Source organism: Lampris incognitus, chromosome 12 (assembly GCF_029633865.1).
Source record: "Lampris incognitus isolate fLamInc1 chromosome 12, fLamInc1.hap2, whole genome shotgun sequence".
In the NCBI taxonomy this organism is placed as follows: domain Eukaryota; kingdom Metazoa; phylum Chordata; class Actinopteri; order Lampriformes; family Lampridae; genus Lampris; species Lampris incognitus.
Genome location: NC_079222.1, coordinates 27,887,174 through 27,911,581, shown reverse-complemented (window position 1 = coordinate 27,911,581; position 24,408 = coordinate 27,887,174). Strand labels below are relative to the sequence as shown.

The 24,408-nt window shown below is 42.1% G+C and overlaps 1 protein-coding gene across 1 annotated transcript in view; it reads right to left on the bottom strand.

Annotated features, from left to right (window-relative positions):
* Nucleotides 1-24,408, bottom strand: part of ssh1b (slingshot protein phosphatase 1b) — a 48,333-nt gene that overhangs the window by 13,660 nt on the left and 10,265 nt on the right. The window contains exons 3-8 of the mRNA XM_056290918.1: nucleotides 19,081-19,118; nucleotides 5,786-5,886; nucleotides 2,196-2,260; nucleotides 1,692-1,813; nucleotides 1,533-1,601; nucleotides 770-835 (exon numbers count right to left, since the gene is read on the bottom strand). Coding sequence (XP_056146893.1) covers nucleotides 770-835; nucleotides 1,533-1,601; nucleotides 1,692-1,813; nucleotides 2,196-2,260; nucleotides 5,786-5,886; nucleotides 19,081-19,118 — 461 coding nt within the window. The remainder of the gene's footprint in view (nucleotides 1-769; nucleotides 836-1,532; nucleotides 1,602-1,691; nucleotides 1,814-2,195; nucleotides 2,261-5,785; nucleotides 5,887-19,080; nucleotides 19,119-24,408) is intronic.

Here is a 24,408-nt window from a genome sequence, read left to right as displayed (position 1 = left end):
AAAGTATTTGATGGTGCAAAGTCTGGCCTAATTAATCCCCCTTGCTTAGGGATGTCAAACCAAATGTCTGTGATGGCCATGATAAGGACTTTAAACCAAGTACTCAACGTTTATTTCAAATCAAGAGATTAATGACAACACAACATGATGTCCTCTATGTTAACATTTTGTGTGATGAGTAATCTGTATTCCTTCTACCTGTAGCAACCACTAGACAGGTGAAATGACACATATACCTTTTTTTTGTGGATTTTTGCCCCTTTTTCTCCCCAATTGTGTCTGTCCAATTACCCCACTCTTCCAAGCCGTCCTGGTTGCGGCCCCATCCGCTCTTCCAATCGGGGGAGGGCTGCAGACTTCCACATGCCTCCTCCGATACATGTGGAGTCGCCAGCCGCTTCTTTTCACCTGACAGTGAGGAGTTTCGCCAGGGTGACATAGCGCGTGGGAGGATCAAACTATTCCCTCCAGTTCCCCCTCCCCTTGAACAGGCCTCCCGACTGACCAGAGGAGGCGCTAGTGCAGCGAACAGGACACACACCCATATCCGGCTTCCCACCCACAGACACGGCCAATTGTGTCTGTAGGGACGCCCGACCAAGCCGGGGGTAACATGAGAGATTCGATCCGGCGATCCCCATGTTGGTAGGCAACAGAATAGACCGCCACACTACCCGGATGCCCTCATATTTATCTATTTTGAAGTGAAAAATACCTTTCACTGTTGCCGTACTGTCTCCAGATTCAACAAAAGAAGGGATTCACTCACCACATGGCCTGCACAGACACAGGCTTGAAGACATGCGACCGTCCTGCTGTGTTTACACTGAATCCCCTTGTCAAAAAGAAGTGGAGATGGGAGATTAGAGGAAAGTCCATATGGGGAGAGAACGAGTGGTCAGAGAATGTAAACATAGGCTGGGCTTGTTCATGGGACTATTCAGGACACCAGAGAGTGGAACATTCCTCCAACACACACAGAGACCACTTTAACAGGTCAGCAAGAACTTGGCTGACACACAGAGCAAAATGCCTGTAATTTACACCTCTCTCACTGCCAGCCACTACAAATCCTAAATGCAGCAGATGAACATTGTTTGAAAAAATGGTGAATGTTAAATCAAATCCATGAATCAATTACAAAATAACCCATTCATAAAGCAAATAAAGTATTTTTAGACAGGTGTTTATTGATGGAAATAAATAAAAGTTATATTTCATATGGAAGCATTTTTATATAGCTTTTTTTATTTTATTTTACTTAATTTTTTATATTTTTATTAATTATACAATATTTACAAAACAAAAACAATCATTTGAATTATGATATTTTATAATTATTTTATTATTTTATATATTATATAGAATAACCGTTTTTTCTCATGTCCCCCATTTTGATTTAGGCCTTTCAAATAAAGACCTGAATCAACACTTGACGTGACAGTGTAATGTGTCTTTGTAGACTAATCATTCAGGTTTTAATAACATTGTTAATTATCACAGGGAAAGCTGAAGAAGAGAGTGAAACTTACCCATCTCCATCTAAATGTATGTTGGTATCACTCCACAATGGTAGCACCATCCCAATAGAACAACTTTTACTGAAACACAAGGTCAATTAATTACACTGACAAAATCTTAACAATCATAGCAAATGATATAGACAATACAACTGATAAGAGTTAAATTACCTATCCTTATCTGTAAAGTCCATTCCCAGAAGGATATTTTCCTCTGTGTCCTGTCGACCATTGGTGTAGACTACAACCATGTAGCGTACTCGGTCTGACCACCCACTCTCTAACCGTACAGCCTGTGGTTGAGATGGAGCATTTTACAAGAGGAATAATTTCATGGTCTCGAAGAAATCTAACCAGTAGTGGTGGCTGCAGTCACTGATTCATGCAGTTTTACAATAAAAGTACATGAGATTGAATGGATATACGTATAGCAAAATGTTTAGACTACACTGTCCAAATACATTTGCCACTGTCTGGCTATCTCTTATACACATATAATGATAATAATAATAATAATAATAAACAGAATGGAAGCAATAGCATTCCTATGCATCCTCGGTACAACCCCCCCCCCCCAAAAACATAAAATAAAATAAAAGGAACGGAAACAATGAGGTTCCTTTGCATCTTCGGTGCTCGGACCCCTAAAAAAACGTGGGTAGGTTTCAAACTGACCAGCTTAATGCGATCTTCAGACCGCAGGATCTTGATCATAACTTGAAGATGTTGAGGTAAGTCACCTGAAAATGAAACATGTAAACATTTTGTTGACGAAAAACCGTTTATAATTACAACTTGGACTATTGATTATTCACAGGTAAAAAAATACACAAAATGTAGGGCATATTAACCACTCTTTCAGGTACATATCCATATATACTTTGTCAATATTCATACATGCTGATACAGTGACAATTTTTATATAGACTAGAGGCAATCCCAGTACTAAAAAGGTCAATCCATGTTTGCCAGCTTATATAACATTTTGGTGAGACCATGAAACAATACCAAAATCAACATTTTTTTCAGTTGACGTTCACATTTCTTTTTAAAGAGCCTATATTGTACTATAGAACTACAATAGATTTATCCGTCCATCCATTATCCAAACCGCTTATCCTGCTGTCTGGGTTGTGGGGATGCTGGAGCCTATCCCAGCAGCCATTGGGCGGCAGGCGGGGAGACACCCTGGACAGGCCATCATAGGGCCTTTTCAAAAAACAAAAACTAAACTTAACAGGCAAACCCACTTTAAAAACTAATTAAAACTAAACTGAAATTGAGAACAGAAGTCAGAACAAAATAAAAATAAAAACTAACATAACAATTCAAAACTATATAACCTTGCTGCGTTGACAGCTCCTTGGTTTATAAAACTACGTTGATAATCTAAAAGTAATGGTGGAAAAAAATAAAACACAAAACAATTAAACATTCTACATGTTGCCATCTTCCATTTCCACGAGTGAAATGTAAACGTGGCTATCAAGGTTCACTTCGTTTAAAATTAACACATGCGCGTTCCCGCGACGTCACGACTATCACTGGATATACTTTTTTTTTTGGGGGGGGGGTCACAAAATTTGCCCCAACAGCTTTCTACTTTATTTTAGACTTTTTTTTTTTGGTTGAGAACTTTGTGACTAAAATAAGATGCTCACTGGTTCAACTCAGCCACAAACAAACAAAATGAAAGAATAGAGTTAGAAAATATGAAATAAACAAAAACAAACTGGCTAATACCAAGCCTAAAAAAAAAAGCCACTCTTCCTCCAGCCTGTCTCAGAACTGAGAGCTAGTATGTTTCAATGGTAACAATCAATGACACCCGCTGACAACTTACAAAAAAAGAAAAAGAAAAAAAAGAGGGAAACATGGTTTATAATTTGTGGATTGCTACCAACATTATGGAATAAGCAATGAGGGAAATGAGTTCATGGAGACTGCAGCATCCCCCTTGAAATATACAAGAATGAGGAGTGTTTTGGTATACTTGTGGAAGATTTCATGAGAAAAACTCAGGCATTATCTATCTATCTATCTATCTATTTATTTTTTGGACCCCTTTTCTCCCCAGTTGTACGGTCACTGCTCCACCCCCTCTGCCAATCCAGGGAGGGCTGCAGACTACCACATGCCTCCTCTGATACATGTGGGCTCGCCAGCTGCTTCTTTTCACCTGAAAGTGAGGAGTTTCGCCAGGGGGACGTAGCACGTTGGAGGATCACGCTATTCCCTCCAGCCCCCCCCGAACAGGTGCCCCGACCAACCAGAGGAGACGCTAGTGCAGCGACCGGGACACGTACCCACATCTGGCTTCTCACCCGCAGAGACGGGCAGTTATGTCTGTAGGGACGCCCGACCAAGCCGGAGGTAACACGGGGATTCAAACCGGTGATCCCTGTGTTGGTAGGCAACGGAATAAACTGCCATGCCACCCAGATGCCCAAAGTGTCCTTTTAACTGTTGTGTTTTTCTAGAAAGCACAACTTTTCTGCAGGAGTGAATAGAGGTGAGCCACTTGATCTTGTTGCTTTGACTTCCAGTTTTGTTAGTTTGAAAAGAGTCTTAATTTGCCCAGAATACATAGTGGATCAGTCCTAGTTAAGTATTAGACAGATTTGTGCAACAATTGAGGTTAGATGTCTGTCTGAAGTTTGACTATGTGTTAAATGTAAGCCATTGTCAAAGCCTATCTTTCTGTAACCAGCTCCTGGAAAAAGGTCAAGTTTTCTCCTGCACTGGAGAAGCACTCACATAGTGCGGATTATGGGCTGGCCATGTAAGATTAAAGTCCAGCTACCGAGGTAACAATGATGTCTTCAGTATATTAGTCAATACCTCCAACTGACTTGTCACCTCTGTTACTGTCACTGACAGAAGGTCAGTATACCATTCTAAAACATCTTGCTGGCACTTGGGCTAAATTGCTGATTTGTTTTCTTCCTTCTGCCAGTCGGGGTCAAACTCCAGGTCGAATATGTAAAGTTCATCTGGGCTTTCGGAAGTGGCAGATATTTTACAAGCAGGTTGTTTACTTTCTTCCCCTCATTGCATGGAGGGTTGGCCAGGCAATAAGGGCAGTGACTCATGAATAAAAAAAAAACGTAATTGGGCGGAACTCGACCCAAAACGGCTTGTAAATTGGAAGTACTGAAAAATGTACAGCAATATTTAATCGAAAACACTTAAAAATGACTTTTGTAAAGAAAAACTTAACATACAATAACATACATGTTCAATATACTTGCAGGATTTATGTAAAACTGCCTAAAATTTAAAATTAATGGTATATTTAAGCACTCTACATAACAAATAACAATACACTGAGCAGCTTGATGCCTGCCGAATAATCATGTAAGGAATTCCCAGAAAATTGAATCAGTTGATCTGGACACAGTGTTTAGTGAGAGAAATGTTTCACCACTTATCTAAGTGACTCCATCAGTCTCAGCTGACTGCTGGTATCCCCACCCTTGTAAACAGCACAGTTGCATAACCACTGAAACCAGCGATTGATTTGATATGGAAATTGTCATGACCGTTAATTAGAGTTAAAATGGAGATGTGTACTATTCACCGAGGATTGGGGAATAGTGGCACATTTCACTGACCACATTAACTCTGTGGACAACCACATCAAGTTCACCAGCGAGGATGTGAAAAATGACAGGTTAGCCTTCTTAGACTGTGGAATTACAATTGGTGATGGGGGACATTTGATTGTGGATGCTTACTGTAAACCAACACATAATGGTCATGTTAATTTGCATATGAAACTGATCGCTGGTTTCAGTCATTGTGCAACTGAGCTGTTTATAAGGTTGGGGACAACTGAGTCAGGTGAGACTGACGGAGTCACTTAGATGAGTGGTGAAACAGTTCTGCCACTAAATGTTGTGTCCCCATGAACTAAGTCAACTGTCTGGGAATACAATGAGTAAAAATCTCTGTGGAAATCAGTCATGTTAAATATGGATCATGTTAATGTGAAACTCGTGTGCCCATAATTAAGGATCCACAAAGAACACAGAAAGTAAATTCTACCCTCACACGGGTTAGCTTTTAGCGTGGGCAAAGCCACAAAGTAAAAGTTACTCCAGCAAATGTGGCTGTGCTTTATGTATTTATATATGGCATTTTGCAATGAACATAACCAGTGTATGTGTGTGTGTGTGTGTGTGTGTGTGTGTGTGTGTGTGTGTGTGTGTGTGTGTGTGTGTGTGTGTGTGTGTGTGTGTGTGTGTGTGTGTGTGTGTACCTACCAGCATGTTTATGGTGGGTCGGGGTCTTGGGTCCCTGTGTACTATTGCCTTGCTGTAAGAAGAGGGCAGCTCCTTTGACCATGAAGAAGTTCTCGCTGAGGCTGACACATGCAGAGGAAGAGATACATTTTACATTCATTAATCACTGCATCATTACATTTCTGTGTTTGGTCAACAGAGTAAATAGGAAAGAACTGACTGATGAAAGACTGTAACATAAGCGATCAGCTAAACGCCTCTGCCATATTAAAACCCAACTCCATAGAAAAACAATTTCCCAGCCCCCTCTGAGTAGGAAGGGGGCATTTGAGGTGTGATTTAGTGTGATTAAAATGATCCTCGTTTAGCCCTAAATCACAAATTCGTCTCAGAGGGTTTTACACTGACTACATTCTGTGAAATTTATGACATTCCCAATCTAGATTGTTGATCTGGAGAAGGGAATACTCCACAGAAAAACATCTTGTCCAAGAGAAAAAAGAAAAAAAAAAAGCAAGAAGTCTCAGGAAGAACACCAGAGGGATCCCTCATCCAGGATAGATAGGCACAAAAGGCTGACAAGGCTGACGAGCACGTGCTGATGAGCAATAATTAATAAGTCAGTAATTTATTCAAAGTGAGTTGGCTTTGAAAGTTGCAAAACAGCAAAAACTGTGTTCATTAGTAGAGCAAGTATGTAGTCTCCGTCACTTTCACCATCACGTGGCCACATGAAAAGCCTGTCAGCCGATGTGAGCTGCATATTTTCTATTTTCTTCTCTCACTAAAATATATTTATTAATTGGAGAAATGCGTAAAAACCTACATTTTCTTGATAAATTTGACATTTACTGTGTCTTCCCACCCCTTTTCAAATGAATTTGAGTCACTTGGCCTATAATATCAAACTGTTTCTCTTTAAAATGTAGTGCACTCTAAATCCATTATTACTATACCAAGCACAGTGTAAATACAGCGCAGTGTGCCATCGTGATTATTTCCTCCACTCCAATGTCACAGGTTCATTACCACTGAACATCTATAAACATTTATGACTCGTGTTCCCCCAGCACTTCATATTTAAAGCATATTTAACTATACTTGTTGCCCTCCTTGACAGGAGATTCTCCCAAAATTTGGTTTTCATTGTACTGCTGACTTTTATTTGGACCTGTCTGTCATAACAATTTCAAAGCTGAATAAAGCAAGAAACACGATGTAAGCAAGTGGCACAGTCAAAAAGCATCTCTCGGTAAAAACGCAAACTGTGACACCCCAAAGTCTGAATTTTATCTGTCCTCTTAATTGCAACAGGAGCGAGAATGTGACTACGTGGATGAACAAGAACACTGTAGGAAACAAAACAAAACTTCCCATTCAATTTGTGTAGCACAATAAACAATTGACTGGGAAGTTGTTTTTTTTTCACATCGCTCACATTGTTTCTTTTTTTTTCCTGAGTCACTGTTGGTGTACATTCAGCACTGTTGAGCAAGTTAGATAAGCAAAATAATAAGTAGGCCAGATGTCAACGAATATTGTGTAGCCAGACCCAAGTAAAACTAAACAGAGGTCTGACTATGTGAGATTAGTTGTCAAATGTGGGGCCACTTGATGTTTTGACCAAAGGCTGATAAAGTAAAAAGTAACACTCTTACTTTTAAAAGTACCCAGACAGCAAAATGAAACTGGGCCGGATCCGGGCCGAATGTATCACAGCATCTGGTGCGGATTGGCAAAACGGATCCGCCATTACGCTGGTACAAATATGCATGGCGGCATATTCAAGGATCATAAACGTTTTTTCTCTTAAACAGTCCACTGAAATCTGTTTCTAAAAAAATTGATGTGGAAATAGGGAATTCAGGTGCTGACTCTTGACTCATTTTAGATCCACAAGGCCTAATTTAAAAATGGGTTCCAACTTTCGTAAGGAGGCCACAACCTGGCCAGAGGTGCGGGGCGGTACAGGAGCAGATGTGATTGCTATATAATGATCTGCCAGAATCGGCGCAGAGGTGGGGGGGGGCGGTCTAAGGGCGGATGTGATTCCTATGTGGATCTGCTGGACTGTGGGCGGATCCAGCCCAGTGTCAGGTGCTGTATGGGAAAGCTCTGCAATGTGCATCTCGTGCTGCATCCAAAATCCCAATCATGGAAACAAACAGCAGCTGCAACGTCAACTGTACCCACTGCCACGCACACCTTAAAACAAAACACAGGCCATAGTGCTTTTTGCTAACATTATTAATTTTGTGTGTGTGTGTGTATGTATGTATGTATGTATGTATATACACTACCGTTCAAAAGTTTGGGATCACATTGAAATGTCCATATTTTTGAAGGAAAAGCACTGTACTGTTCAATGAAGATAACTTTAAACTAGTCTTAACTTTAAAGAAATACACTCTATACATTGCTAATGTGGTAAATGACTATTCTAGCTGCAAATGTCTGGTTTTTGGTGCAATATCTACATAGGTGTATAGAGGCCCATTTCAAGCAACTATCACTCCAGTGTTCTAATGGTACAATGTGTTTGCTCATTGGCTCAGAAGGCTAATTGATGATTAGAAAACCCTTGTGCAATCATGTTCACACATCTGAAAACAGTTTAGCTCGTTACAGAAGCTACAAAACTGACCTTCCTTTGAGCAGATTGAGTTTCTGGAGCATCACATTTGTGGGGTCAATTAAACGCTCAAAAGGGCCAGAAAAAGAGAACTTTCATCTGAAACTCGACAGTCTATTCTTGTTCTTAGAAATGAAGGCTATTCCATGCGAGAAATTGCTAAGAAATTGAAGATTTCCTACACCGGTGTGTACTACTCCCTTCAGAGGACAGCACAAACAGGCTCTAACCAGAGTAGAAAAAGAAGTGGGAGGCCGCGTTGCACAACTGAGCAAGAAGATAAGTACATTAGAGTCTCTAGTTTGAGAAACAGACGCCTCACAGGTCCCCAACTGGCATCTTCATTAAATAGTACCCGCAAAACACCAGTGTCAACATCTACAGTGAAGAGGCGGCTGCGGGATTCTGGGCTTCAGGGCAGAGTGGCAAAGAAAAAGCCATATCTGAGACTGACCAATAAAAGAAAAAGATTAAGATGGGCAAAAGAACACAGACATTGGACAGAGGAAGACTGGAAAAAAGTGTTGTGGACGGATGAATCCAAGTTTGAGGTGTTTGGATCACAAAGAAGAACGTTTGTGAGACGCAGAACAAATGAAAAGATGCTGGAAGAATGCCTGACGCCATCTGTTAAGCATGGTGGAGGTAATGTGATGGTCTGGGGTTGCTTTGGTGCTGGTAAGGTGGGAGATTTGTACAGGGTAAAAGGGATTCTGAATAAGGAAGGCTATCACTCCATTTTGCAACGCCATGCCATACCCAGTGGACAGCGCTTGATTGGAGCCAATTTCATCCTACAACAGGACAATGACCCTAAACACACCTCCAAATTGTGCAAGAACTATTTAGAGCAGAAGCAGGCAGCTGGTATTCTATCGGTAATGGAGTGGCCAGCGCAGTCACCAGATCTGAACCCCATTGAGCTGTTGTGGGAGCAGCTTGACCGTATGGTACGCAAGAAGTGCCCATCCAACCAATCCAACTTGTGGGAGCTGCTTCTGGAAGCGTGGGGTGCAATTTCTCCAGATTACCTCAACAAATTAACAGCTAGAATGCCAAAGGTCTGCAATGCTGTAATTGCTGCAAATGGAGGATTCTTTGACGAAAGCAAAGTTTGATGTAAAAAAAATCTTATTTCAAATACAAATCATTATTTCTAACCTTGTCAATGTCTTGACTCTATTTTCTATTCATTTCACAACATATGGTGGTGAATAAGTGTGACTTTTCATGGAAAACACAAAATTGTTTGGGTGATCCCAAACTTTTGAACGGTAGTGTATATATATATATATATACTATATACCCAGAAGGGACTGACCCAGTGCTCCCATGCCCCACTACAGCAGTACTTGGTGGGGGCCCAAAGGAATGAGCAGGGTTGGACATCCTCAGGCCTTTTGCCCTCAACGACTCCAGCAACCACTACGTCCTCGTGGCTATGGACTACTTCACAAAGTGGCCAGAGGCATATGTGGTGCTGGATCAGAGTGCTACCACGACAGTGGAGAGGCTGCTGGAGGATATGTTCACCCACCTTTGAGTTCCCGTCGAGCTCCACAGCGACCAGGGGTGGAACTTCAAGTCCCAAGTCTTGAGTGAGGTCTGCCAGCAGATGGGGGTGAAAAAAGGTGAGGATGACACTGCTCCATCCTCAAAGTGACGGGCTGGTGGAGTGGTTAAACTACACCCTGGCCACCTAGCCTGCCATCTTCACCAGTCGACACCAGTGGGACTGGGACCACTACTTGCCCCTGGTCCTGTGGTCCTACCAGACTGCTGTCCAGGAGTCCAGCCAGTGCATGCCTGCTGCCCTCATGTTTGGGCGGGAGCTGTGGACACTGGCAGACTTGGTGTTCAGGGCCCTGCCTGAGCCTGAGGCTGCTGGGAGGAAAAAATGGACTACCTTCAGAGACTGAGGAATCGCCTTCAGGTGGTCCTCGACTACACCTGGTGAGCCCAGGCCAACTCCGGAGTGCGGCAGAAGAGGGTTTATGACACGGTGCCTTGGGCAGGCCTTCGTGCGAGGGAACAAGGTATGGGTGTATTGTCCCATTTGCAAGAAGGGGATTTCCCCCAAGTTTCGCAGCCACTGGCAGGGGCCTAGCGAGGTTGTGGGCTGGCTGTCTGATGTGATATACCGGGTGCGCATACCCGGCCAGAGGCACATAGTGGTGCTGCACCAGGACAGACTCTCCCCATACCCCCCCTTGCTTCACTTGTTGTTGGGGCTGGAGGTGACAGTAGCACCACATGCGCCGATCAGTGTGTCTCACCCCCCCCCCCCTTGCGCTTCCTGAGATCCCCAGGCTGCCTGTTTGCCAGCGCGGCAACTGGATATTTGAGGGACTATGTATTGGGTGATGGGGTCATCGAGGACAACTGACCCCTCAGGTGAGGGCTATATAGGGACCAGAGAGGGCAGTCACTCTGGCTCTCAGCAGTTCTGCGCTGGGGAAGCACAAGGAATCCTGAGACTGTTAACGTTCATGTTCAAATTGTTTTTAGTGATGGTGTGTTCATGTTTTGAGTATTGTGGTTGTGTTATTTATTTGGGTTTTTGAGTGATTAAGTAGATGACCATTTTACTGACTGACTGACTGTAGGGCCATGACTAAGACTAATGTTTCTAATAGTGACCTCGGAGGGAAAACTGTTGTTCAGCAGCCATTTTTGGTGTGTAAATATAAGAGCACTCCTGGGGTCATGCGGTGTATGGGACACGGGAGTTGGCATTAAAAAGCAAGTACCCCTTACTGCAGCCTGCGGATCGGTGAGGTGTTCAATGTCAGTGATGTGTTTGATGTGGGCTGTGACATGCGCAATGTGGGCGTCCTCAAATTCACTGGTTTGCGATTCCCGCCATTGCACGAACATTAGCTAGCATGAAACAGCAGTCACGGATTATGTTGCTAGCTAGCGTTGTTTTACGCTAGCTTTATAGTTATTTATCTGTGTGTTTTTTACAATCCACATTGACATAGAGCTGGTTAGTAAAGGTGCGAGGGCCGAAGGCATGAGCTGCGTCTAAGGAGCGAGGCTGCAGGCTCAGGACCCCCCCAAAGCGGGGGGGAGTCCTGGACGAGTGAACGCACGCGAGGGCCGAAGGCTCGAGCTGCATCTAACGTCAATCTACTGTTTCCCGCTGTTCCTAATCTAAACTAGCTCCTACCCAAGCCCTACCCAATCATAATGCGTGAAGTAGTGATGTCATCTGTAGTCACAGGACCCCGATCAGGGCGAGTAGATCAAGTACCGACACTGGCATTCTTGCGTGCGTTACTGTACAAACATTGAGCACGTCACCGACTCCGCCCACATTGCGCACGTCACAGCCAACATGAACACGTCACCAATCTGCAGGCTGCAGTCAGGGGCTTCTCTTAAAAAGAGATAGCTGCCTCTCGACTCCTTTACATATTGCGGGAATATTGAAATAATTAGTAGTGCAAGAAGACACTGTATTGTTCCCTTGTTAGCCTACAGTATTTTGAACATAACTTTTATCTTTAAGTCCAGAAAATTAAATCAATGTTGTAAAGACACGAGATCACTTGGTGGGTGCAATCTGCAAGCAGTGCAAGACGCACAAATGATTTTGCACTCTTAATGGCTCCTCGTTGGTTCAGCAAGTGAATGCATTGGAACCTGGAGAGTAATTGAAAATCAGAACACTTCTTTTTCAGCAGCTTTCATGACATATGTATCTTTCTGTGACCTTTCATAGATTTTTTTTTAATTCACTGTCTATCTGCATGTCTTTTTCACTCTCATTCTTGCTGTCTCTTGTGTAGCCTTCCTAAAGGTTCAACTGACAAAGGCTCCTCACTAACTTTGCTATGTACAGGGCATTGAGGAGGAGGATGTCCTGGGTGTCCTCCAGCTTGTACACCATTTAGACAGAACAGAGAATGGCTTTGTTAGTGTACAGATGTGCTACCCCCTTTATATCTACACACAAAGCCTGGTACTACTGAGTGGGATCATCACAAGATCTTTTGTTTCAGCTCCTCTGTTCTGCTTTGTCATCATTTTCTTGTCAGATTTCTCAAGAAAACAGATTTGTTGATAATGTTAGGATGAGCAAAAACATGACTAAATCCTGGCAACATTCTTCCAACACTTAAAAATAAGAGACAAGACAGTTTGGCTATTAATCTGTGATGAAGCTATCCTGCTTCAGTACAAAATCTCTATAACTACTAGTTATGCTGGCAGTTGAAAAGAAAAATGCAGTTTCACCATTGTCAGTTGACTGGTATATCTGGGACCCCTGATAATTTGGTTTCTCTAAATTCTGTACAAGATATCATTGATTTCACAACCTTGCTAGTCAGATGTTCTTTACCATTACACTGAAAGTCTGCTCAGTGCCCCCCAACAAAATCAAATACACATTGAGATTTACTCAAACGGTTTTTTCAGAGATGGTGACCCTTCATAACCTATTTTACCGAACTACAGACATTGCCTGACTAAAGTTGTGCCATCTGGCGTACATCATAGTATTGATGTGACTATTCGGCTATGTATTAGTCTCAATGAGCCAGGGAGAGTGTAGGTTGGGGAGTGTGTGCATGTTGTGTGTATGTGGAGGTAGATTTTTTTGTTGTTGTTGTTCTTTTCCCCTCTGTGCTAACTTCCTTTATCTTCCCTCATGTTTCAAAGAGAGGGTTGTTCTTATTTTTTGCATATATAAAAATGTAAATTGCATTTTTTTTACTGAAACTTTGTAATTACTATTTTTTCCAATAAAAATATTTTGCAAAAAAAAAAATACAGGAACAAATCATTATTTATGAAGCCAGAGTCAGAAACAGATTCATTAGCCTGCCTACTGTCAAAGTCAGTCGTTTCTTGAAAAAACTTCACCTTTAAAATGTATCTGCACAAAAAAAAAGTTATATATAATCGTCTTTCTATTCTGAAATTGTAGTTTTTCGCTGTATGACACACCAATTCAAAAAGTAGTAATGTCCTCATTTAACACAGTTCAGCAATCAAATTCAGATATGGTTATATAGCCACTTTGAGAAAAGCAAACAGGTATGCTGCCACGAGAACTTACATACGACAGAGTTCCCTTTGAGTCAGTGCAGTGTTCTTCACAAAGTGGGGCAGCACGGTGAACATGGCTTTCGGTGAGGGTTTTACTACCAGATGCATCCTGCTGGTTATTGGAGGACACTCTTTAGGATCCACTGTCCGAGAAAAACCTGCTATTGTCAACTTGGTCTCCTCCAGAAAGTCTTTTCCTCACAGCATGTACATGTAAAATTATATTAGCCTAAATTCAACAGAAACAACAACCACATAGAACTAAACCCAATAGGATTTAACCCTAATAATCAAACGTCATAAGCCGTAATAACCTTTTTCCTCTTACCAAATTGCAGCAAATTTTAGTTTAACAGTCTAGTCCTGCATCCCATCTTGGTTTAGTACATCCTTCTTATTCCTACACTGCAGCCGTTTTCCCCTCTAGCTCTCGAGTAGCTGTCTTCGCTACCCTCTCTGTTCCCCACCTACGAGCAGCAGTCTTTTTCCTCTTCACAGTGCGTGCTTGAGCAATCGGTTTTCTTTTGCAACAGTCTACCACAATACCATCATTCAAGTACGGGTTGTTATTGGCGCTGAGGTTGGATGGAAGGGAATCTCACTTGGCATCATTCTCAAGCATAAATGGATGTGGGGGCTTGTTTGACTTTCAGAATACTAAATAAAGAATGACAATTCATTGTAGAGTCAAAGAGAAACATGCCCCTCATTGAGAGACTCCAAACAAAGCATGAAAAACCATTTTCAACTTTGCATGACCTACAATACCAACAGAAACAGTGATTGAAAAACAGAAAAATGCATTAGACTAAACATTTTTTTTAGTTTGTGCTTTGTTGCTAAACAAAGTACATCACATATTTACTCACTATGTTATGAGTATAACAGAGGAGAAATACAAATATTAGAAAAAGAGGAGTTGCATAAGGTAGAATCCCAAATTGTGAACAAACACACATGGGTGCATGCCTGCATGCATACACACATCTACAGTCGCGTGTGTTGTGAGGAGCATTTCTCCCTGAGGAAGCTGTGAGAACCAATGGCCACTGGAGGATAAAATGTGGATCAGGTTCCTGCCAGACTGATGCTATATGGCCCTAAGAGAGCCAGATTCATTGACATCACTGGATCCACTGGACTGAGGACAAGAAGAGCGGCTGGTCAGCTGCCAAAACTGACCTTTCAAATGGTTTCATAATGACTGCAAGCAACTCCACAAAAAAAAAAAAGATTAATGCAACAACAAGGATCTCTTTAAGATACTGAAATATCCCTATGAAGAAAGTAGGTTCTATCTTTTAGTGTGTTACTGACTCACAATACTGGCTTACATTTTGAGTCAACATCTATGAAGAGGAGGAAGATATGAGTGTCATAATGCTAGCCTCATCTAAACCCTTGATCCATCAGCTGGTGGCATTAAATGAACAGTGCAGCCTCTATTGGGCCTGCAAAAATATGACCAAATATGTCTTATCACCCACACCCATTCCCTAAATATCTAATCTAGACAAGCCTCAAACATTACATCATAATCTTCTTAATGTATTTTAAGAACCACAGAGCAGTTTCCATCAGTAGTTTCAAAAATGCAGAATGCTCCTCTAAGCACTGGACAGAAAAGGCATGGTAATGTTTATTTATTTTAAATAATATTTTATTTAAAGGAACATTGGGTGTACAAAAAAAACAAAAAACAAAAACATCCAAATACAATGGAAATGGAAATGATTGTTCCTCCATATTTTGGTACTTCTCCCCCCAGCCCCCTCTCACCCAACCCTTACCCATTGCCAATGCAAAAAATAAAAATAAACATTAATTACAGTAATAATAGATAAATCAAAAACTACAAAATACTAATAAAATAGACTAGAGAGCTTTACATCAACAAGATGCATTCAGTCATCTCATAAGTACCAAGTTCAACATGACGTAGAGTACCACGTACAAATGAACTGTTAGTAGTCGTTTCTGTTTACATAAGTCATGCTTTATGACGTCATACATTTTAGTGATTGGAGAAAAATATATCCCATTTGCCATAAGTATAGTAGTCTACACTGATACGCAGCATCCAATTAAAATTAAGACATGGAATACAAATAATACAAGTGGTATTAATCATAGGGAAGTACTGTCAGATAGTCAACATAAGATAAGAGGGGCTGCCAGGTAGAATAAAATTTCTGGGCTGATCTGCGAATGGCAAATTTAATTTTTGTAGTTTAAGGAACATCATCATGTCCTCTTATCAGGGATGATGACGAGGAGGTAGCAGGGGACCTCCCAAAAAAGAAGGACCAGGAACTTATCAATTTAGGGCATGACCAGAACATTTGTGTTGGGGCAGCTGGGGATTGTGCACAATGGTCACATCTGTCATCTACTTCAAGTTAAAACTTTGAAAGTTGAAATTTACAGAGATGAATTCAATGTAGAACCTTAAACTGGATTAGACTCAGACGGGTCTGGTGGAAGAGGAGTAGACACATGCAGTGGCCCTCTCCCAACAGTCATCATCAAGCATATGTTGCTCCAAAACCTGTATGTACCTTTCAGCATTAATGGTGCCTTCACAGATGTGCAAGTTACCCATGCCATGGACACTAACACACCCCCATACCATCACAGATGCTGGCTTTTAAACTTTGCGCTGATAACAATCTGGATGGTCCTTTTCCGCTTTAGCCCGGAGGACACGATGTCCATGATTTCCAAAAACAATTTGAAATGTGGACTTGTCAGACCACAGCACACTTTTCCACTTTGCGTCAGTCCATCTCAGGTGAGCTCGGGCCCAGAGAAGCTGGTGGCATTTCTGGGTGTTGTTGATATATGGCTTTCGCTTTGCATGGTAGAGTTTTAACTTGCACTTGTAGATGTGGTGACGAACTGTGTCGAAGGTCACGGGCATTCAATGTTGGTTTTCGGCCTTGCCGCTTATGTGCAGAGATTTCACTGGATTCTCTGAATCTTTTGATGATACTATGGACTGTAGATGATGAAATCCCTAAATTCCTTGCAATTGTACGTTGAGAAACGTTGTTCTTAAACTGTTGGACTATTTGCTCACGCAGTTGTTCACAAAGTGGTGAACCTCACCCCATTCTTGCTTGTGAATGACTGAGCCTTTCGGGGATGCTCCTTTTATACCCAATCATGACACTCACCTGTTTCCAATTAACCTGTTCACCTGTGGAATGTTCCAAACAGGTGTTTTTTGAGCATTCCTCAACTTTCCCAGTCTTTTGTTGCCCCTGTCCCAGCTTATTTGGAACGTGTTACAGGCATCAAATTCAAAATGAGTGAATATTTGCAAAAAACAATAAAGTTTATCAGTTTGAACATTAAATATCTTGTCTTTGCAGTGTATTCAATTGAATATAGGTCAAAAAGGATTTGCAAATCATTGTATTCTGTTTTTATTCACGTTTTACACAACGTCCCAACTTCATTGGAATTGGGGTTTATATGTGATAATGGGGCTAGAGGTATATCGGGAGGGAGATGACAGTAAGGGGACGCAAACAAGAGCTTGAAGAGAAGACGAACAGGAGTCAGCCTCCATATGAAACCAGTCCATGTCTGGATGATGTAGCCAAAAAAAAAATCTTTTGGATGTTTGCTGCCCAATAATAAAATGTTGTTTGGAAAAGCTAAGCCCCCTTTTGACCTATTTCTCTGAAGCAGAGATTTATTTATGCGTGGAACATGGCTCCTTCATATAAAGGTTGAGCTCAAGCTGTCAACTGGGAGGAAAAAACATTTGGGCAGAAAAAGAGGCAAACACATAAATAGATGAAGAAGTCGGGGCAAAATGTTCATTTTCACACACTGAACTCTGCCAGTTAAAGATAAAGGAATAACCTTTCATCTCTGAAGGTCTGATCTCACTTTTTCCACTAGGGCTGTAAAATTCTCTTTATGTAGAGATTTAATGGAATGAGTGATTTTTATACCCAGTTATTTAAAACTAGTTTTAGAAAAATTAAAAGGACGTTCACCTTGGCTGATCATTCATGCAGAGTTGTTAACCGGAAAACACTCGCTCTTTGTGAAATTTAATTTACATCCGTAGAAAGCGCCAAAGTTTTTCCAATACATCTAATATTCTAATATTTCTGGTACACAGGCAACAGGGTCAATGACATATAGGTCATCTGCATATAAGGAAAAATGATATTCAATACCGCAACGACAAATGCCCTTGATCAATGGGGATGCTTTTAGAGCTATGGAGAGGGGTTCAATGGCTATAGCGAATAAAAGAGGTGATAGGAGGGAGCCCGGACGAGTTCCTTGTGAGCGGGAAGTATGGAGAACATAGATTATTGGTATAGACGCAAGCCTGTAGAGCAGGCCTAGTCAACTGGTGGCCCGCGGGCCAAATCCGGCCCGAGGATTATTTCTTCCGGCCCTTAGATCAATTTTTATTTGAACATTAAAAATTATAATGAATTTTCCCACGAAGAAAAATCTGTTTTTGGGCAAGAATGCGCTCCCATTCAATCTCCTCCAATGGGAGACTGCTTTGTCCCACCCCTAACTGCTCCCAACGCTCCCTACGTGCGCACCACCAGCTGCCAACCTAGTGAGTGTGCCACGCTAACCTGCTTGCTGCTGCTAACTAGCAAACAAAATAACCTCAAAATGTCACTGTCCACACTGAAAAGAGTAAAGTTGACAATGAAAATCGCCAGTTTAATAACGAATGGATAAATGTAGTATATAGGGCAGTCATTTCACACATAATGACTGCCTTATTGTGTATGTTACATAAACACATTGTTACTAAACATTTTGATACACAGTATTAAGGGTATTTGTGTTGTTTTTCATGTTCACATGTAAGTGCTAAGATCCGAAAATTACTCTGAAAAAAAGTTTGGCCCCCTTACCATTTACATTTGAGTAAGTTGGCCTTCATAAGAAAGTAGTTGACTAGCCCTGCTGTAGAGGAATAGAGAAAGCGGATGGACCCTTGAGGTGGATTTTTCCCCAAAACCAATTTTTTTTCAAGATGGCAAATACATATTCCCATTCCACCCTGTTGAATGCTTTTACTTTATCTGATGAGATAACTACCTCTGCAGCATCCAATCGAGATGCAGAATGAATAACATTTAGGAGCTAACGTAGTACATTAGAAAAAGAGTGGCGGCCCTTCATAGAACCTGTTTGGTCCTCTGAAATAATATCCACCAAAACAGTACCCAATTGGCTTGCTAGCATTTTTGCCAGTATTTTAACATCCATGTTCAAAAGCAATTTAGCTACTTCATATGGGGGCATAAAGCATATCGATAACCCATATTATATAGTCAACAGAGGGGGGTGAGTGTATAAAACCAAGAAAATATGAGCTGAATACAAAGTGACATGCTGCATTAGCCAACTAAATATTCTGGGTAGACCTGCGAGAAGCTGGGGTGTGGTGTTCTACAGCTATGCCATCCTCAGGTCCCCTGACAACATCATCACTTTACTTTTGTTTCCCACCCTTTTTTTCCCCACTTTATTCAAAATTGGTGTGGGCAGAAACAGGCTAAAAATGTTTATATTTTAACTTATTTAAATTCCGACACTAAAGTAAAGAATTTTCCAGGAAAAAAGATCTTACCTCTGATTATTTTTCCGGTCCTCATCACTGCCATACTCCTGAAAAAAAACACAAGGGCCAGACATGCAAATCAAACTCAGCTATAAACCATTCAGTGAGCACTGTACAGTGCTTCATAGCAAATGGAAACAGGGATGAGGCAGCATCCCCTACTGATCAGGATTCAAATCTTTTCAGTGGGGTGAAAAATTGCTAAATAGACAAATTTATAACTATAATAAGTATGTCTTATTTAGAAACAATTTTGAAAACACTGAATATTGACGTGTCACTCATTAGGTAGCTCAGGTAGCAGTAGATAATAACTCAAATTTGTTATGATTCAGGCTAAATTGTAGTGTCGAGTGTTACTGGCCCATATTCCATTGATATAGTGCTTGTCATTTCTCCAGTTTTATGTCTGGTGTAAAGTGGTTATCCTTAATATATTCAATAATTTGTTTTTATACTGCAAATCCCAGTGTTCCATTTAAAATGAACATGATCCTGAATGCACAGTAAGTTTTCACATACAGGTCACAATTTCCGATGGCTGCAAATTTTGGTGCAACACCAGCAAGATAATCCAGGAGTAACATGCATATTTTGGAGAAAGAATACTGATCCACAATTTCATCTGACATTGTGTCATTGTGTGGAGTTCAAGGGAAATATGTCTATGATCATCAATTTCTTTTAAACATTAGTAATGAGAAATACTGGCTGGGAGAGCTAACGTTAAATCAGCTGAGTGGGCTTGGTCTGCTGCGTCCAGTGGGCCCAAAGACCATGGCCCTGCCCAGAGCTGCGCATGAGAGAAAACACCGAAAGTGGTGTGACAGGACACGGAGGCAGGGCAAGTGTGGAGGTGTGCCAGCTACTAACCCATAAAACCCGGCAGTTCCGACATCATGCTGGCTAACGTTCGTTCTCTAGCCAGCAAAATGGACTCTATCAGACTTTTGTTGAGAGCTTCCCAGCGCAGCATGAGGAACTGCTGTGTCTCTGTGTTTCCAGAGATATGGCTAAACGAAAACATCATGGACACCGTGATCAGCTGGATGGGCTTTCGCTCCACAGAGCAGACAGAGTAGCCTTGCGATCTGGAAAGCTTCAGGGAGGCGGCCTGGCCGTTTACATCAACAAATCATGGTGCCAAGATGCCGAGGTAGTCTCTACACTCTGTTCATCACACAGAGTTCATGACGGTGAAGTGCCTACCCTTTTACTTGCTGCAGGGGCTGACGATTGTCATTGTGGCAGTCTATGTCCCACCAATTGCTAACGTGAAGGAGGCTATGAATGAACTCTATAAAACCATCAGTGAACAACAGAGGGCTAACCCCAATGCATTCTTCATTGCTGCAGAAGATTTCAAACAGGCAAGTCTCAAGTCTCGTTTTACCAACGTTTTACCAGCATGAATTTTGCAACAAGGGGCGATAACACATTATACCTAGTTTTCACAAACATTAAGAACTCCTATAAAGCAGCCCTCCTCCTCCACAGTGGCAACTCTGACCACCTAACTGTTATGCTGACTCTGGCATACAGACCTTGGGTGAAACGAAAGAAACCGGTACTCAAAGAGGTCCGAATGTGACCACAGGAGGCAATTCCATCACTGCAGGACTGCTTTGAAAACACAATGGGACATTTTTAAAGTGGCAGCAACATATGACAATGCCATTGACTTGCAGGAATACACTGAGTCTGTCATAGGCTATATTAACAAGTGCATAGATGATGTGACTGATGTCAAAACTATCAAGAAGCAGGCCAACCAGAAACCCTGGTCGAACTGGGAGTCCATTCACTGCTGAGAACCTGAAATCCTACATTCAGATCTAGAGATACTGCAGCGTACAGACTGGCCAAGAGAAATCTGTCCTGTGGTATCATGGAGGCGAAGAAGCTGCATGGATAAAAGCTCAACCAACAGCCACTTCACTGATAATAAAGACATACAGCGCTTGTGGCACGGTTTTCAAGCAATAACTGACTATAAGCCCCCACCCCCACAGGCATGCCATAAAGATCCCTCCCTACCTGACAAACTCACTTTTTTGCACGTTTTGAGGTAACCAACAACAGGTAGGTACAGACACTTCCACCATCACCAAGAGACCAGGTATTCCAGCTGTCTACAGCTGGGGTAAAGAAGACCTTCGCCAGCGTCAACCCATGCAAAGCTGCGGGGCCGGACAACATACCTGGGCGTGTTCTTAAGGACTGCACAGAACAGCTGAAAGATGTTTTTGCAGAAATCTTCAACATCTCGCTCAATCAAGCAGTGGTGCCCACCTGTCTCAAAAGTGCCACCATCATTTCCCTGCCCAAAAAGTCAAACCCAGCCTGTATGAGTGACTTCCGCCTTGTGGCCCTCACTCCCATAGTCATGAAGTGCTTTGAGTGGCTTGTCATTCAGCACATCAAGGACTGCCTCACTGCAAACCTACAGTTTACATATAGAGTAAACCGATCCATGGAAGACACAATATCTACCACACTCCACCTCACTTTCTCACACCTGAAAGGGAAGAACACCTACACCAGGATCCTCTTCATCGATTTCAGCTCGGCATTTAACACCATCATACCACAACAATTGGTGGAGAAGCTCAGATTGCTCGACATGGACACTGACATGTGCAATTGGGTCCTTGATTTCCTGATGCGGAGGCAGAAGACAGTCAGGGTGGGCAGCCACACATCAAATTCCATCTTGATGAGCAACATCAAATTCCATCTTGATGAGCAGTTTCACCCCAGGGCTGCATCCTGAGCCCTCTTTTGTTCGCCCTGCTAATCTATGACTACTGTCAAATTTGACAACAACCACATCACCAAGTTTGCAGATGACACAACAGTAGTGGGTTTCATCAGCAATAATGATGAATCTGCATACAGGATGGAGGTGGGGCAGCTAACAACGTGGTGCAAATTCCACAATCTCTCCCTGAATATAAATAAAACAAAAGAGATGGTGGACTGACTTCAGGAGGGCTGGCAGGCGCCATCATACGCCACTTTCCATCGATTGTGCCACTGTGGAGAGGGTCAGTAACATCAAGTTCCTGTCAGTGTACCTGGCGGATGACTTGACCCCAACCATTAACACCTTGGCCATCGTTTAAAAGGCCCAACAGCGGCTCTGGAGACTTAAAAGGGCAAGTCTCCCCATCCCAGCCCTCACCAGCTTCTACAGGGGAACCATTGAAAGCATTCTAACCTACGGTCTCACTTCCTGGTTTGGTAACTGCAAAGTGACAAACAACACCAGCTGAACAGGATAGTGAAGACAGCTAGCAAGATCATTTGTGCCCCTCTCCCCTTCCCCTTGGAGATTTACCAACAACACTATGTTCACAGAGCCCCCAGCATCGTTAAGGATCCCAACCACCCTTCTCACAACCTGCTTTCTCTCCTGCCGTCTGGAAAGAGGTACAGGAGCATTTGTGCTAAATCTAGCAGAATGCTAAATAGCTTCTACCCACAAGCTGTCAGGATCATTAACAAACTGTGTCCCTCCACGGTCACGGTCACCCCCCCCCCCCCCGCCCCATCAGTACTGGTCACTCATTGACAGACACCGGCTGTCAACATTGAACTGAAATTGCACTTTAATGGACTATGTTGCACATGAATGGACTGTATTGTTAACTATTTGTGCTCTTTTGTTTTGTTCTCTCTGTTTTTATATCTTTTTAGTGGTATCGTTTTTAGGGAAATTTTAGATATTTTTATCTTTTTCTGTTGCACTACTGTGAGTTGGGAGAAATAGCATTTCATTCTTTTTATGTATGCAGGTACATAATGGAAATGACAATAAGTCAAATCTTGAATCTTGAATGGCAACATTGAGGAACATATCTATATCAAACATTGAATTAAACCACCACCATCATTTGACTTAAAGTCATTTCACTCATACACAATTATTGATCAGAAACTACAAGAGTTTTTTATTATAAAGACCAGGGCACATGTAACATTAATGAACCATTCTGAAAAATAAGCGCTACTGTGATAACGCTATGTACACTGACATACACTTTGTAGGACTTAAATCAAAAACATCTCATCTTATAACAGTGCTGTGCCGCATGCATTGGTACCACTGAGTAAAAAAAAAATGGCTGCGGGATATTTATGTCTCTGTTTTGGTTAATTTATGTTGTTTAGCTTTGCATTTTATATGAACCAACATTTTTCGATCCTTTATTATACCTGTAAAACTTAAGGATAAATTGACAAAGCTACAAAACAATACAGGATAGTATCACCAATATCGTATACAGTAATGAACCTTTTCCAGATCCTGTGTGACTCTGGTGAGCCCTCTGACCCTTGGTTATCATGTTTAAAAACTTTCATTGTGGCAGCAGAAGTACAGCTGTGACTCAGTGTCCCAATAAAAAAAGAAGCTCTTTAACACATGCATAGTAGGTCTAAAAAGTTCAAATATGGCAAATTAGGATCTGCTCACTGGGCTTTTTTTTGGGGGGGGGGGGATTTTTCTCCCTTTTTCTCCCAAGTGTACTTGGCCAATTACCTCACTCTTCCGAGTCATCCCGGTCGCTGCTCCACCCCACCCCCTCTGCCAATCCGGGGAGGGCTGCAGACTACCACATGCCTCCTCCGATACATGTGGAGTCGCCAGCCGCTTCTTTTCACCTGACAGTGAGGAGTTTTGCCAAGGGGACGTAGAACGTAGGAGAATCACACTATTCCCCCCTAGGTCCCCCTCCCCCCTGAACAGTTGCCCCGACCGACCAGAGGAGGCGCTAGTGCAGTGACCAGGACACACACCCACATCCGGCTTCCAACCCGCAGACATGGCTAATTGTGTCTGTAGGGACGCCCGACCAAGCCGAAGGTAACACGGGCATTCGAACCGGTGATACCCGTGTTGGTAGGCAACGGAATAGACTGCCACGCTACCCAGACACCCCTGCACACTGGGATTTATGGAACTGACTAGAAATCATCATGTTTAGGAAAATGCTAAAGAGGCCAAGTCAATGTTATGTTTTCAGGGAAAAGTGCAAAAAGTGTAGAGTACAAATGTTTCAGTCCATCAGGACTTTCCTCAGTGCAAAGGATGACAAGGCAGTACAGAACAAACCTGAGTATAGGACAACAGCAGGCAAATTAAAGGCAGAACATTGCATCTTCTAAATGGATTACAGTAATCAGCACACAAAGTACCAGCAGACAATAAGCAATTAAGTATTCATAAAAAGGCATATTAACATATACAATTGGATACATGACCATATATGTACAGTGTGTAAGCACATCATTTTAATGTATAGAGGGAGGACACACTGGTGCATACAGAGGAGT